We start from the raw sequence: 16,362 nt of genomic DNA on the forward strand, positions 1-16,362 counted from the left end.
CAAGATTCTTCGCCTGTAGACACTCGTCAGGATTGACATTCACCTAGTTGATCCATGTCTACGTCTCCAGTTCCTGAGCAACCAAAGACCTGCTGTGTCGGCTCCTACTATGGAGATTCCTCCCTCTAGCTACATCCTTAGACCATCATGGCCAGACTAGTGATTCGTCGCAGGACTTAGAGACGCTCCTGCAGGCGTGACTTCTGCTCTACAGCACTGTACTGGGCCACCATTGATACCTCAATGTGACACTGCGACTCCCTTGATGACTCACGCATGAGGTACTCTTCCTGGATCCACAGCTACTGTTTAACCTCATGTTGCTACTGTGTCTCCCGATGTTCTCTTGGATCATCAGTCTTCCCCGCCTCATCTACTGGGAACCTGACATTGTCAACCCACCTATTGTCCTTCCAAGGATTGCAGATAGACTTCAGTTACAATGTAGGGGCACGGGTGGCCCAGTCGTCTAAGGCGACTGTGATTCGCTGTGCAGAGTTGCGTCCCTTGGGCACGCCAGAAACCTTTGATTGTGGGTTCGAATCCCGGTTCTCCCCGATCATGTTTCTAGGTTTGTCACCATACCTGTGCTCGTGGGTTTCACCGAAGTGGTAAACGTCTGAGACCTGCATCACTTCAGACTTTCCTCCCACATTAAGCTGACACGCCGCGATATAACTGGAATACTGTTAAAAGCAGCGTTAAACCAAACTCAATCACTCACTCACTCAGTTACAATGTAGTACTTCTGCCGATGACCAGTCAACATGTTTCGTTGTACCCAGTGCTGGCTCTTTTACCATCACGCTACCTTCCAGGCCCAGCCTGTCTGATGTCGCCACTAACTTGGACAAGGCTTTTGCTACGTTTTGGTGTTTACAAGATGGACTTCAATCTCTGCGGTTCAATACAGAAGATATTGGTACTCATGGTTTGTTGACTACCACCATGAAACCTGAACTGGATGGCGATATTTTGACACTCTTACCCACGCGTTCTGTTATTACATCTACTGTGGATTATCGGGATATCCTCCACTTGGACACCACTGTCTGGTTTACACGCTACGTTCATTGTCTCCTCCAGTTCAGTCCCTTTATCCTGGCGCAGCAACTGACGACTGCCATTCAGCGCAGATAGACGATACTGTACCCACTCCTGTTCACTAGTACTTCGTATCCTGAATATACAGAATAAATATTGGAATCGTCGCTCCTGTGTTTATTGTCCTTCTTATTCATGTTACAAGACTGAGTACCCAGTGGAGGGTGGTCGATCTCATCTGTAGAGACTCTTAAAAAATTAAGTTGCCGCAAGGCGCGGATGTTGTGACGGTGTCCCATACCTTTACCTATCCAACTCTGCCTTATGTTTCAGTACTGCTTTGAAGATCCTCTTGTGGATGTTGTCGATCTTTCCTCTTCTTGTCTTAGCATGTTTTAATCCCGCGGGTGTGATTGATAGCTTTGACAAAGCGTTAAAAGAGATGCCAAGCTGGTTGGATCAGGTCATGTAGGTGGCTATGCATGAGATTACAATGTATGACCCATTTGTTTGGGTCGTGACCATGGTGATGCTTCGAATGTGTTTGGGTGAATTGTTTTTTGGAAGCTGGAAACTTTATTCAAGCATGTTTCCACACAAGGATTAAAAGACGGAAGAAATGCATAGTGTGAGATAGGATAAGTATGATCAATATACAAGTTAATGGAAAATGTACAATTGTGGTGACCGATAAACAAGATGATGTTTTTATGTTCAGTTTTTCATTTTTGTTTTGAATGAAATATTGATATACTCCCAAATTTTAAAATATAAACACTTTTAAGAAAGTTCTTATGATATCTTTCATTTTGGAGATGATTGACATCAAGGAATCGCTTTATAGCTGCAATAGTCACAATGTGATATGAAATTTTAACTCACGACGTGGAGGAAAGTTGACATTGATTGTTCATTTCAGGCAAGGAAAGTTGAAGATTTAGGTAAGAAAGATTTTGAAGAGGAGATCAAGGCCAGAATGAAGACTGTGTACGTGCCGAACTGGTTCTCCGTGGATCTAAAGACTGGGGTACGAACTGTTGGGTGTAGTATTTCCTCAGTTTATACATGCCACCAGCACACAGAATAGGTGGAGTCTGATTATGCATGGGTATGAAAATATCAAAATTGTGAACTTGCCCCTGGCCAAGTAAACTATTAAAATTCACTTGTCCAGATTATTGTCCTAAAATGGTGTTTTAGCTCAGAATATAAGCATGACTAGGCAACGTTATTGTCATCTGCTCGTAGCCACTGGACATTTTGAAGTCATTGTTTCTGAAAATCTTGTTAGTTTCTTTTCATACTTGCTGAGTTTTACTGACTGCAAATTACGATTGTTGTTTTTCTGAGTTCGTATTTGCAACACTATGGTTTTTTCAACCTTAAATAATAAATTTGTTCATAGTTCGGGCGTAATCAAAGTAAACCATATGTTTTGAGCAGCTAGTGCCACAGCTTCTTACAGTACATGGGGCGGTCGGATAGCCTAGTGGTTAAAGCGTTCGGGTTCGACATGGGTACAATGTGTGAAGCCCACTTCTGGTGTCCCCCGCCGTGTTAATGCTGGAATATTGCTAAAAGTGGCGTAAAACCAAATTCACTCACTCACTCACTCTTACAGTACGTTACACAAGTGGCTGCATGGTACACTGATCAATCAATCAGAGAGTGTTTCCTCAAGGGTGATCAGAATTAAGGAAGGGCACAATTCACTGCCATCAGTTGGATTGGTCATACAAAGTTTGCACTTGTTCAAAGCTATATTAAGAACTTGTTATGAATAGTTTATCAAACTTTGCAAAAGGCCTGCTTAATGTTAAGGTTGTCTGCAGACAACTGAAGCCGATCTCAGTTAACAAGTCGGCAAGTCTGGCATTGATTTTCCACACCACTGTTGTATATCATTGTGCCTTGACAAGGGGGACATTACCCAAGATTATTACCCATATGGGCTCAAATATGCAGTGTAATAACTTTTTGATATTTGCACAGTGTGCAATTAGTGATTCTCGAAGCTGATTGGTCAGTTAAACAATGTCAATTTTCATTGGCCGACAGGACTATTTTTCTCTCACTGAGTTCATTCACAAATCCAGGGCATTCATTCACATGTTTTACGTGCTACAATCTCACTTAATCGAGATTTATAAGACTAGAACATAGTTTCATATCAACCACATGATTTCACAGTATTATGAATAAAGCATTTATTTCGCACGAGTTTTAGTTTACAATAAGCGTAATTACAAAAAACAAAACTACGTCTGCATTGTTTGTAAACAAACATGGCTGACCATTTGACACCTGTCAAACTAAATGACCTCGTTAAAGTAGACGGAGATCTGACAGGAAGAGTTATTCACATAATTCAACCTCTGAACACATTTAATGTCTTTGTTGTCAAAACTGCATATGGCCAGATTGAAGTTCCAAGATTCAGATTGTGATGTTGCCAGAAACTGTTTCTAGTGCGCTAAAAATGAACACCACCAAGTCCGGATTTGCGTCTGTGTTAGAGGACTTGCTGTTTGGCGAATCTTTCGACCACACGAATCCCCAAAACCGGACTTTGTATAGACAGGTTTGCCTTTGTGAACGATGATGACATCGATAACTGCCAATGAAAAGGAAAACACAATGAAAAAGACTAAATTTGACAAGTTGACATGAACTTAGTTCAAATTTATACTGGTAAGAAAAACACGAAAATAAGACTACTCACACTTTCAATGATGGCATTAGAATAAAAACAAATTCCTTTTGAAACAACAGTTAGACTTTCCGAAAGACATTATAAACATACGCCATTTCGTAGAATTTAAGTTTGTAACATTGTGTGAAGAAATAAGAACGCAACACTTTTTTATACAATGTATACGTTTTTGTAACCGCGACGTCAGCACAGTACGGCGCTGAGCGGTATGCAGGCTGACTGACGTCCGGGCACAATACGACTATAAGGGTTAATGACACAGGAAAGGTGCAACTAAACATTATTCTTTGCAAATTTATCATTTCGGCATGCACATCAGACAGTTCAGAATTCGAAATGCCTACTTTGAAGGAGATCATGGTAGCACTCGCTTAGCGACAAGATTACCAACATCTGGTTGCAAAATCGATGCACTTTGCTGAACTCAAATAGGTTTTGAAATCAAAACAAAAATAATTAAAAATACAAGGAAAAGAAAACTTACCCCAGCGAGGTGATCCTGTGTCCGACATTGAACTAAATGAACTCCGTGAATGCGGACAGCTTGTCACTAAGTCTCCAGATACCGTGTTAGTCTATCGACAGGTATTCGACCATTATGAATCACATCAAAATATCAACAAACTCACGTTATCTGACTGTGTCCACTCCACAAGCGCGTTCGACAAGTCCTCCTAAAATCCCACATGCACATGTTTCCCATCAGTAACACTTGTCTCAAATCACAAACGATGTTCATTAAACTTGTTGTCCGGATTAAACTGTAACGCCGGTTCTCTTGTCATTCCTGGTTTCGGCTGTCTCATATCTGGGTCAAGTCGGGTCATTCTTTCCGACACTGACAGCAATCGTATTTTTCAAAGTTTACCTACTTGTCGTAACTTTTCTCAATCAAACATGACTTCTGTACATTCCTTCTATGTTGTTGTTATAGGTTTTTGCATTTTTACCGAAATGACACATGAAAAAGTTGACAGGTTTTCCGTGTTTCCTCTTCTCAATGTGAAATTCATGTCCATGGTGATGCACGACGGCTATTGTCTTGTCAATGAGAGGTCTTGTCAAAACAAGCCTTGATTAAAAAGCCTGTTGAACCTTTTTTTGAAAATTGTCTTCTTTTAGCAATGCTAGATAGTGTTCGCTGTGTAACTCAGACAGAAATATAACTGCAATAATGTGATCTTTCAAGTTTTGTTAACAGAACTATATTTTTACGCGTAGCAAGACGTTGATTGAGTAATGCGGTTGGAGTGAGCGGACAGTGTTTTTTCACACGCGGATACAAAACAGCTGATTCTTGATCGGCGACAGTTGATTGTTTTTTTCTTGAAACATGTCTTTAATATGAATATGGGTAATAAATAGAATAACCCACTCGGTACGAGTAAAGCTCGGAACTTAAAACATTAATTTCACTCGTGACATATTTTCCGTAATCACTCGTACCTCGTGGGTTATTCTATAAGTATCAACTGGTTAGCCTGACCTAGTCCAGAGTATTTACAGGCTGCAGACAACTGAAGCCGATCTCTGTTAACAAGTCGGCAAGTCTGGCATTGATTTTCCACACCACTGTTGTATATCATTGTGCCTTGACAAGGGGGACATTACCCAAGAGTATCAACTGGTTAGCCAGACCTAGTCCAGAGTATTTACAGGCTGCTGTGATATATTTAACGCGGCTGAGTGCGGCATAAACAACACTCTCCTACATTTGTAACTTCTAATGACCTGTCACTATATAGCTCACCTAGCCTATATGTATTTTTCTAGCTCCTTACAATCCACTTGGAGGAATCGGACTGTTTTGCAGCCTGGATGTCAATACGAGAACTCGGTCTTCCAATGTCCCCTGATGCCCCGGAGACTAAAAGTAAGATGGAGACACTTATTGCGATAGAAATGTGGGACCTCGCTTTTCAATCTTGTCATTATATTGAAATAGGAGGACATTTTAGACAACAATCAGTAGAGGACAAAGCATGTACGTCAGCCAGGTCCCAATGTTCAATTTTAAATACCTCTAAATTTAGGAATATAAAAACCTTTTAATAAATCCAAATTTTGAACAAAATAATGATTTTCCGCACAGGCACTTAGTTTGGTTTCTAGATAAATCCCTTGGTGTGAAAACTGACGGAAGGTTCAACACAGAATGTTTTTATTCCAGTCAATATCGGCAGTGCCCTACTACAGGCGTTGCTGGAACACTGGCCAAAAGCTCAGGCCGAGGACCCTCAAGGTACTACCGTGTGTGATGTTGTGGTGGTGGTGGTGGTGGTGGTTGTTGTGGTTGTGGGAGGGTTGTCAGTAACACATTGTCAACACTGACCTTCATACACAGAGATCCCTGCATGATTTCCAGTCAGATCAGGTTCCAACCAACCCATGTTTGTAAGAGCTGAGTACATGGTGGTCTCAATAGCAACCTGCCTGATTGGTTGTATTCATACGCCAGGTGTGTGGATCGTTGATCATGCTGTCAGCCATTGGTTTGCTTGTATCAAACCTATTGATGTAAGGGAGGTAACTCTAAAACCCGGAAGTATTTCTATAAATAGAACGCAATGTTAACATAGTTTGGAATGGTTGTGTGAGTGTTGTGATGATGTCATCATAGTAATACCGTTGTGTAGTCAGTTATGGTTTTGATCTGAACAAGTAAACATCGTTTGAGTTTACTTGTGACTTGAGTCTTCTTTCACTATGTTACGTGAAAGGAATATTCTTATCTCCGACTCACTTGTTTGTGTAGCAATAAATGAAAGTATTCAGAAAGGTCAAGTTACAGTAAATCTTGATGCATGTACAGGAAATGTTGATCCATGTAGATCTGGGTAGAGAATTGGTCTTCAACAACCCATGCCCAAGAGACAGCTATGCTTGTCGTAATGGCAACTAACAGGATCCGGTGGTCATACTTGCTGACTTTGTTGATGCATATCATTGTATCCCAATTGCGTAGATTGATGCTCATGATGTCAGTCACTGGGTTGTCTTGTCCAGACTTGATTATTTACAGCCTGCTGTCATATAGCTGGAATATTGGTTAGTGCGGCATTAAACAACAAACAAACAAACAAGGAGAAATGTTACTGTGGAGCCCTGATGTGTACATGTTGATTGTCTGCAGATGGCAGCGCTGGCACGGACAAGTCCTCCGCCTCCAACCCCATGTTCAGTGTGCCTGGACATACACCTGTGATATTTAGGTAGGTGATTTCGTGCACGTCGTCCTTCATGGCTCAGTGGGCACACTTAATAGGTCCCCAGACCTCTATTGCTAGTTGTGAGGGAGAATATCTAAAGCAAAACAGATTTATGGTTAAAATCAGATTCAGTTTCCGCTGTCATATAGCTGCTGTATTGTTGAGTGCAGCGTAAACAAAAGACAAATGAGTCTGGTGATAACATAAGATGGTCATGTAATTCATTAAGTTCATGGTAGTATTGAAACATTGTTGCAGTGAGGTTGGAGGTCGCACGTTGTTCCGCCTGCTGTGCCGGGATGCGGGTGGGGAGACGGAACAGATGCTGCTGAATGAGACCGTCCCCGCCTGGGTCGTCGACGTGGTCGTCCAGAAGAACATGCCAAAGTTCAACAAGATCCCCTTCTTCCTCCAACCCCACCCCAGCACCGGCATCAAACCAATCAAAAAGTGAGAACAGAAAAAGACGTAGTTCTTGCCGTATTCGCCGTCATAAGCGCCCTGGTTACTTAGAAAATTGACAAAGGCGTCCACTCATTAAAACCATACACAGCATGTTGTATTTACTGCTGGATATCGAGCAGTAGAGAACAAACTTGTTAAGACATATGGATACTCAAATGTTTTTAATTATACTTCCTGGGTAAATATATACTGTTTCTACACTGCAGTGATTCCTATAAGATCAATTGTAACATTAACAAGAAAATAGACTGTCATGAAAATGTTGGAGCATATATGGGGTGCTTATGGAGATTACTGTAGATTGGTGTAGATGTTGGTTTAGGGGCAGTTATTGGAGCGGGCGCTTTATAAAGCAAATACGGTATTTAACTCTTGAACTCATTTACCAAGTCACCAACACTGCTTAGTTCTTGTGATATCAGAAAACTAGTTGTTGTTATTGGTGTTGGTGTTGGTGTTAAAGTGATGTTGTTGTTGTTGTTGTTGTTGTTGTTGTTGTTAAACTGAGCCATCTGTGTTGCCAGGGACCGACTATCAGCAAGCGACATGATCCAGGTGAGGAAGGTCATCGAGCATGTGTATGAGAAGGTGCTGGGTCAAGGGTCAGATGCAGGGTCACAGACAGCCAATAGTAATGGAGGTCAGGAGAAGGAAGGCGAGAAGGAGGAAGACTTGTCATCTATCGCAGAGGAGAAAGTTGAACTTACCTGTAACGATCAGGTGAGATATGGCAGGATCATGCTGCAACAAGTCGGCACGAGGCTGTGAAGGTTTATTCATGACATGACTCCAGTGGGGGTTACTGGGCTAAACTAAGGGCCAGGTGGTTACAGTGTGTTACAGGAGGAGGACATCTAATACCTGCATCACTCCAGGCTCTCTCCTCCGACATAAAGTGACCCTTGAAGATCCGGGGTAGAATAGGTCTTCAGCAACCCATGTTTGCCGTAAAAGGCGACTATGCTTGTCATAAGAGGTGACTAACGGCATCCGGTGGTCAGACACGCTGACTTGGGCGATGCATGTCATAGATCCCAACTGTGTCGATCGATGCTCATGATATCAATCACTGGATTGTGTCGATTATTTACAGACCGCCGTCATATAGCTGGAATATTGCTGAGTGCAGCGTTAAACAACCAACCAACCAACCAACCAACCAACCAACCAACCAACCAACCAAACATAAAGCTGACATGGTGTGATGTAACTGGAGTACTGTTCAAATCAGCGTTAAACCCGAACTCACTCACTCACTCAAGAACTATGATATTGAGCTGACTAATGGACTGAGTGGGCGGTTTCATTATTTGGCCCTGATGGTTGGGATTGGTGTACAGTCAGGGGTTTGTCTGGCTTCGTTTGGATTATTTACAGGCTGCCATGATATAGCTGGGGTATTGCTGGTCGCATCCTGCAACATGCACTCATTATGGTATTCCCAGCCTATGTGTGTTGATCGGGTGGTCAGGATCGGTGACTTCGTTGCTTGCATGTCATCGTATCCTGATTGTAAAGGACATTACTTATCTTATCAATCACTTGATTGTCACGTCCAGACATATTCCTTACGGGCGGTCGGGTAGCCTTGTGGTTAAAGCATTCACTCGTCACGCTGAAGACCTGGGTTCAATTCCCGACATATGTATAATGTGTGAAGCCCATTTCTGGTGTCCCCCGCTGTGATATTGCTGGAATATTGCTAAATGCAGTGTAAAACCATACTCACTCATGATCTCATGATCTCATGATCTCATGATTCTTCACAGCGTGTTGTCATATATCTGGAATATTCCTGTGTGCAAAGTTAAGAAACATACAAACAAATGTGATATGATGATGTGTCATGCCTTGCAGGTGCTGGACCCGAACATGGACTTGAGAACGGTGAAGCACTTCATCTGGAAGCAAACAGGGGACCTAACTCTGCATTATCGTCCACTCGCGAAGAAAGACTTCCAGTCCTTCTGCAAATATTCCTCTATGAATGCTGGCGAGAGTTAGGACAATTCCACCTGGAATCTCAATATATCCAAATGGCAGTCTGATTCCGGAGTCAGTTTACAGAATCACGCAGTTGCCCTGGAGATAGTATGAAGAGAGAACATTCTACCCTCCGAACTTGCCTTGTTCCAGGTCACTGCCGATAGACTGGCTGCTTGTGACATGCAGTGGTTGGCCATCCACATGAGCCAGTTTATCTCTACACATGTAGGAAAGCAAGCGGGAACGTCATGGGGTCGTTATCATGACCCTAATGTTAAAAGTTAAAGATTTACTACTCAATTTTTGATAGGGATAATCAGATATGTCATTCTATTTAAATATACACTTGACATATTATGAGAATCCGTGTTGTGTATCTTGGAGATAAAAATATCCCTATCAAATATGGAGTAGTATGCTACACATTCTGTAGGAGCAAACCCAAGTCCTCCCTTGAACATGTTCAACACTGATCAGTCTGGCGCTTTGTTCATGAGGGGCCAGTCTAGTATTTGAAATATACTACTATAAAAAGTTAAAGAACACCGATTCTTCCATATTATTATGTTACTGTAGTTAATCTGTCATGACATGACAGAATAACTATAGTAATATGAAAGAATCGGGTGTTTTTTAACTTCTTTTGAGTAGTATATTCACAGTGTATGATCAAGGAGCTGTGAGCTTTGTCCCAAGTGAATTCATTTTGTATGTCCTAAACACTGGCAAGGAAAGTTGACCAGTGATTCACGGGGGACAGATAGTCTGTCATGTGGCAAGTAGGATAGTCTCTCTCTCTCTCTCTCTCTCTCTCTATATATATATATATATATACACAGATCTGTGTGTGTACATTACCCGTAGTCGGCTGTGATGTCTGATGTTATCTTCAATTATATGTGACACTGTGTTGATGTGACACTGTGTTGATGTGACAACACAGTGCTATTGGCTGTATGACAGTGCATGTAACACACCCTGGTTAGTATGTTGCCAGGTTACACTGGTCCTGACAGACGGTGACAGGTCGCCGTGCAGCATTGAACAATAAACTAACCGCATATACTGGGAAATATGAACTGATTCAAGCTAGTCTAAGATTCGTACTAACTTTAAAAGCTAAACAGTCACAAGCTTGAATTGATAATTAAAGTTTCTCCCCTGTCTCAAACATCAGCTATATTTTTTTCTAAGCCATTCATTGCTCTATAATTCTTTTTGTTAATTATTCGCCTCTCTGGTCAAGTGGATACTGTCTGACTGGAAAGCAAAATCCCCTGGTTGTGTCATGGCAAAAAATGTTCAGAGATAGTACTTGGACCGGTCAGCTCGGAGTCAGTGTTCTGTGTCTGAGGAGATCCAAGTCAAACAGTGGCATTGTAACTCAGTGGGCTAGCACTATAAAACCGGCATGAATCCAGACTAGTACAAACGGACACACACACAAGCGTGCAGGTATGTCATAACTTTTTTGTTGTAAGTGAAATAATCTTGGACGCAACGAGAAACCACATTGCACCTTATTTTTCTGTTGACGGTTAGGGGGCAGAGGTGGGTTTGAGGTCCAAGTCCAATTCTAGATTCACCCAATTCCAAGGTCCGTCAGCGCCATTCCTACTCTAGAGTTTCACCAGTCATGTTGGGCCTTCCTTTCACATTTAGCAATAAAACTAACCACTGTTCAAAACAGCATTAAACCACTCACCCACTCACTGGTAACGTTCAGGCTTCACTCAAACTGACAGTTTCCCGCACTACACTTTTGACATTTTTTGCAAGAAAAGTAGAGGTATGACAAGAGACCATTTTTACTAACCTGAAATGTCAAATTAACAGAAATGTGACCAAAACTTGAAACATTCATACATTATTTTGAGAAGGGGTACAGGTACCTTGCTGATTGCTTGGCTTGACAATCCCTGGTTACCCAACATAGTGAAGACAGGCTAAGACGACCTTCATGTACATCACTGTCCTAACACAGATCATTTATAAACCTCAACAGGGTTTCATAGATTCAAGACAGGATTTATGTTATGAGTGAGTGAGTGAGTTGGGTTTTAAGCCGCTTTTAACAGTATTCCAGTTATATCGGGGCGTGTCAGCTTAATGTGGGAGGAAAGCCCTAAGTGATGCAGGTCTCAGACGTTTACCACTTCGGTGAAACCAACGAGCATGGTACGGTGCTCACAAACCTTGAAACATAATCGGGGCAAACCGGGATTCGAACCCATATTTATGTTTATGAAGAAAGAAAAGAAAGGTGACATGAGAGATTCACTATGAAAAAACATAAGGTGTTCTTTAGCTTCTTTAGAGTAGTACATGCACCCTGACCATTTGCTGCAGCCAGCCAGACTGTATGCTGCAGCCAGCCAGACCATATGCTGCAGCCAGCCAGACTGTATGCTGCAGCCAGCCAGACCATATGCTGCAGCCAGCCAGACCATATGCTGCAGCCAGCCAGACCGTATGCTGCAGCCAGCCAGACCGTATGCTGCAGCCAGCCAGACCGTATGCTGCAGCAAGCCAGACCATATGCTGCAGCCAGCCAGACCATATGCTGCAGCAAGCCAGACTGTATGCTGCAGCAAGCCAGACCATATGCTGCAGCCAGCCAGGTTGAAGGTGGGAACAGGTCGAAATACAGGAGAGGAGTGTTCCGTTGTGGACAAGAAAGTTCGATACCTTAGAAATCTGTGTTCGATCTCATAATGATATACATTCATAAATTTATGATTATATGGCGTAGATAATGGTATTTTATTTTCTATTTTCAATAATATAGAAATCTATATTCAGACCATTATCTCTATTTACAGCTGGTGGAGATCGAATTTGCACATTGGACTAGTGTTTAGATGTTGAGTCATGTCTTTGGATTGAGAATTGGGCTAGACTGTTGATTCAGTGGATGAGTGCCATGCTGGAACACCAGCATGCACACAGCGACATAATCCAGGTCATAATATTTATCCTGATGTTATTTGTCATCAAATACCTCGCCCCTTATGATTCTTGCCACTTGTTTCTGTGTTGGGTCCTTTGTCGGGTCAAGACCCTGTGTAGTCGGTCGGGTAGCCTAGTGGTTAAAGCGTTCGCTCGTCACGCCGAAGACCCAGTTTCGATTCCCGACATGGTTACATTGTGTGAAGCCCATTTCTGGTCCCCCCCCCCACCCCCCGCCGTGATATTGCTGGAATATTGCTAAAAGCGGCGTAAAAACATACCCACTCACTCACTCAGGACCCTGTGGTTGTAGGGTTAATCCCGGATCCACCCTGATAACTGTCACTTGAGATTTCTCTCCAAATTAACCTGACACACTCTGACAAGTCTGAAAGTTCCATTTAACTCAGGTGGGTAAACCTGAGCTGGTTCCACAGACTAGGGTATAGGTCTGGTAGTCTTGGTTCATGAGTTTTGAGTCCAACCCTGTTTTAGGTTTGTCGGCACCATACTTGTGCTCGTGGGTTTCACCAAAGTGGTACCAATGTAAGGCCAGCATCACTTCAGACTCCTACATTAAGCTGACACATCGTGATGTAACTGACTTTACTGTTTAATGGCACTGAACTCAAGTCTTTGGCTTGGCTCTGTGCTCATGCTGAAGTGGCAGGCAACCAAGGTGAAGGGCTTATGTTTATTTCGATGGTTTATAAGACCAACCGACATTAACCAACTGAAATTAGAAACAAAATAAAAATGACTCTTTATTTTTTTATATTTTGTCCAGTTCTGTTTTATGATTAGGTGAAAAGGAAACAAAATCACAAGTTCACCTCTGTTCATAAGAAATGGAGAATAATACGTATAAAAATAATCTTTTTCTGACCAAAAAACAATTATCTTTCAGTATCTTGCCATGTGTTATGGTTGTTATTCATTAGTAGCAATACTAGCCTGGGCCCCGTTCTCAAAGCGATCTTAGCTCTACGATGATCGTACGCCTATGTTAAAATATGGGACTTACGATCACTTTAGCGCTAAGATCGCTTTGAGGAACGGGACCCTGGAAGGTGCTTATTATTTTTGAAGTATATTTGTTCAAGCACCTACATTCAGTTTTAGGCCAGGTTGGTGTTGTAAACCAACTAATGTAAAATCCTACAAATGTCCGAATCTCCAGCAAGGCCTGTATTTGTGTTTTCTGCTGTCTGACCATTTGGCATGTGAGGAACACATTTGTTGGAAGTCTTTGTTGCCATGCTCGTCGTCAAGTGACTATGCTACTGTTGTCATCAACATTTGTTTGATTTGCAACAATTGTAACTGTTGAGGTGTCAATACAGTTTGTTTTGAACTGCTACTGCCTATGCTATTGTGTGGTTTGCCTGTTTGAATGTGAAAACTATGCTCTGCTTTGTGAGTGGCAGTTTTTTGTGGGTGTCAGAGCCTCACAACACAATTTATGTGATATTTGAGTTTTAGTAATATTTTGTAATGTGAAACTGTCAGGTAAGGTCAAGAGCTGGACCTGAAAATCTAGAAAATGAAGATATGATGGAAGAATGTTGCCCCAATTTTCATGACCCACGTAGGGGCAGTCGGGTAGCCTTGTGGTTAAAGCGTTCGCTTGTCACGCCAAACACCCGGGTTCGATTCCCGACATGGGTACAATGTGTGAAGCCCATTTCTGGTGTACTCCGCCGTGATATTGCTGGAATATTGCTAAAAGTGGCGTAAAACCACACTCACTCACAAAGGCGACTATGCTTGTCGTAAGAGGCGACTTACGGAATCAGGTGGTCAGGTTCGCTAACTTGGTTGATGCATGTATCTCAATTGTGTGGATTGATGCTCATGATGTCAATCACTAGATTGTCTCAATTATTTACAGACTGCCATCATATAGCTGGAATATTGCTGAGTGCAGCGTTAAACAACAAACAAACAAACAAACAAACATGACATTGTCTTTGTGTTTTGCCGTAAGTGTAAGTTGCATTATTCTTCATAATGACCCCGCACATGAAATGTGCCAAGGGTGGACAATTCAATTCATTTTCTCATAAAGCTTGTTACGTTTGTGGCCCACATGGTTGAATTTGGTTAGCGCCGCCCCCTGTGGGTGATATGGACACAAACCTAGATGTGTTTCAGGCAAGCGTGGTCATTCAGAATCCAAGATTCTTGTTCATAAAGAGGGAGCCCTGAAAAATTATTCTCTTCTATCATATTAATGGTATCTTGGTTATTTATGCTTTAAATATATTTTAATGCAAAAATCTGAAGATGACAAAGAGGCTTAAACATTTCGTCCTCAACAGGGTTAGACATAGTAACATCCAAGTATAGTGAGAATCTATCACTTAGGAGAAATGTGCTGTGGGATAGTTTGACTTAATATATAATACTCAAGAGAAGTTACAGAACACTCCATTCTTTCATATTACTGTAGTTAAGAAATGACAGATTACCTGTAGTAATATTAAGTGATATGTAGACTTCTTTTTTTTAGTAGTATATTGTGTTAACTCCTACTCAGGCAATATAATAAAAGAAGGTTTTCTTTTTGTGCCGTCATGGGAGCTTCTCTTCACTTTTCATCATTTTTCTAATGTGTTGTGCACTAACGTCGGCCATATTGTTTCTATGTTAATCCAAGTTTTTGTTACTGTGATATTAGAATCACAAGAATCATCTAGCCAGATTTAAGCAAATTGTACAAAGTGTATATTGCCTATTTCACTGTAATATGTGTTATTTTATTTTTGTCAATTGTTATTTAAATGTGAAAGCTAGACACAATGTAAATAAAGTCTTAATTACATGTGATTTTCTTGTTTTTGCTTGTCACAATATTTCAGTCATATCCTGGTGTGTTGGATTTGAGCATGACCAAGGAAGATGAATCTGTATCTATCGTGGAACACCTCTCACAAGTTTTCCTTAAAGTTACACATTTGAATAGCAAGGGTGGTGTAGTGAATACAGTGGTCGTCCATAGGTTTGATTTCCCAAATAGGGGGGAAAATGTAGGAAGTGGTGTAAAACCTCACTCACTCACTCACTCAGAACCATTTCAATCTAACTTTCACAAACATCCAAACAAATTCAAAGAACAAGCTGAAGCAATATTCACTGAGATTTTATTTGAAAGCTTATGTAAAGCCTACAGTAAACTGTAACACTGTTATGGCATTAAACACCATATACAAAGATTAGAGCACTCGGTGAGACCACCACACCAGGGGGACACTCCATGAAGTTGGATCATACATACTGTACAGACATGCTTCAAGTCCATCACAGACAAACCTACATTTCTTACATCAGCCCGATCCTAATGCTACATAAATAAACTTTCAGTGACAAAGAAAGTAGAAGTATTCCATCTTTCTTTGTTACACGTTCTGTCAATAAGATTCTTAAGAAATAGTTATTATTTTTTGGCCCACTAGAAATTGCAAATTTCTGTGTAAGTTTTAGATAGTGTTACGAAAGACATAAAACATTCATATACATGTCAACTAGCCTTTGCTTTAGCATAAGAAGATCAAGTAACAGAAAAGGGCTAGTTGGTCCATATCATGTAATAAACAGGTTAGTTTTTCCATATTACATAATAAACAGGCTAGATCCATATTACATAATAAACAGGCTAGTTGTTCCATATTACGTAATAAACAGGCTAGTTGTTCTATATTACGTAATAAACAGGCTAATTCTTCCATATGTAATAAACAGTCCAGTTGTTCCATATTACTTAATAAACAGGTTAGTTGTTCCATAGTACGTAATAAACAGGCTAGTTGTTCCATATTACGTTATAAACAGGCTAGTTGTTCCATATTATGTAATAAACAGGCTAGTTGTTCCATATTACGTTATAAACAGACTAGTTGTTCCATATTACTTTATAAACAGGTTAGTTGTTCCATATTACGTAATAAACAGTCCAGTTGTTCAATATTACGTAATAAATAGTTTGTTTTTGACATA

General features: G+C 41.1%; 1 protein-coding gene and 1 long non-coding RNA gene across 2 annotated transcripts in view; one reads left to right on the forward strand and one right to left on the reverse strand.

Moving 5' to 3' along the window:
- Positions 1 to 14,082, forward strand: part of LOC125378565 (WD repeat-containing protein 48-like) — a 30,570-nt gene extending 16,488 nt beyond the window's left edge. The window contains exons 12-18 of the mRNA XM_048394016.1: positions 1,964 to 2,071; positions 5,531 to 5,630; positions 5,928 to 5,999; positions 6,891 to 6,969; positions 7,225 to 7,416; positions 7,956 to 8,151; positions 9,289 to 14,082. Of these exons, the coding sequence (XP_048249973.1) occupies positions 1,964 to 2,071; positions 5,531 to 5,630; positions 5,928 to 5,999; positions 6,891 to 6,969; positions 7,225 to 7,416; positions 7,956 to 8,151; positions 9,289 to 9,435 (894 nt within the window). The 3' untranslated portion in view covers positions 9,436 to 14,082. The remainder of the gene's footprint in view (positions 1 to 1,963; positions 2,072 to 5,530; positions 5,631 to 5,927; positions 6,000 to 6,890; positions 6,970 to 7,224; positions 7,417 to 7,955; positions 8,152 to 9,288) is intronic.
- Positions 3,239 to 4,679, reverse strand: LOC125378573. The gene is made up of 2 exons (XR_007220302.1): positions 4,242 to 4,679; positions 3,239 to 3,658 (listed from the first exon to the last, which is right to left on the reverse strand). It is a non-coding gene; the product is annotated as an uncharacterized LOC125378573 (long non-coding RNA).
- Positions 14,083 to 16,362: the final 2,280 nt, after the last annotated feature.

The sequence above is a fragment of the Haliotis rufescens genome, unplaced genomic scaffold (assembly GCF_023055435.1).
Source record: "Haliotis rufescens isolate VD_foot unplaced genomic scaffold, xgHalRufe1.0.p SCAF_1, whole genome shotgun sequence".
In the NCBI taxonomy this organism is placed as follows: Eukaryota; Metazoa; Mollusca; class Gastropoda; order Lepetellida; family Haliotidae; genus Haliotis; species Haliotis rufescens.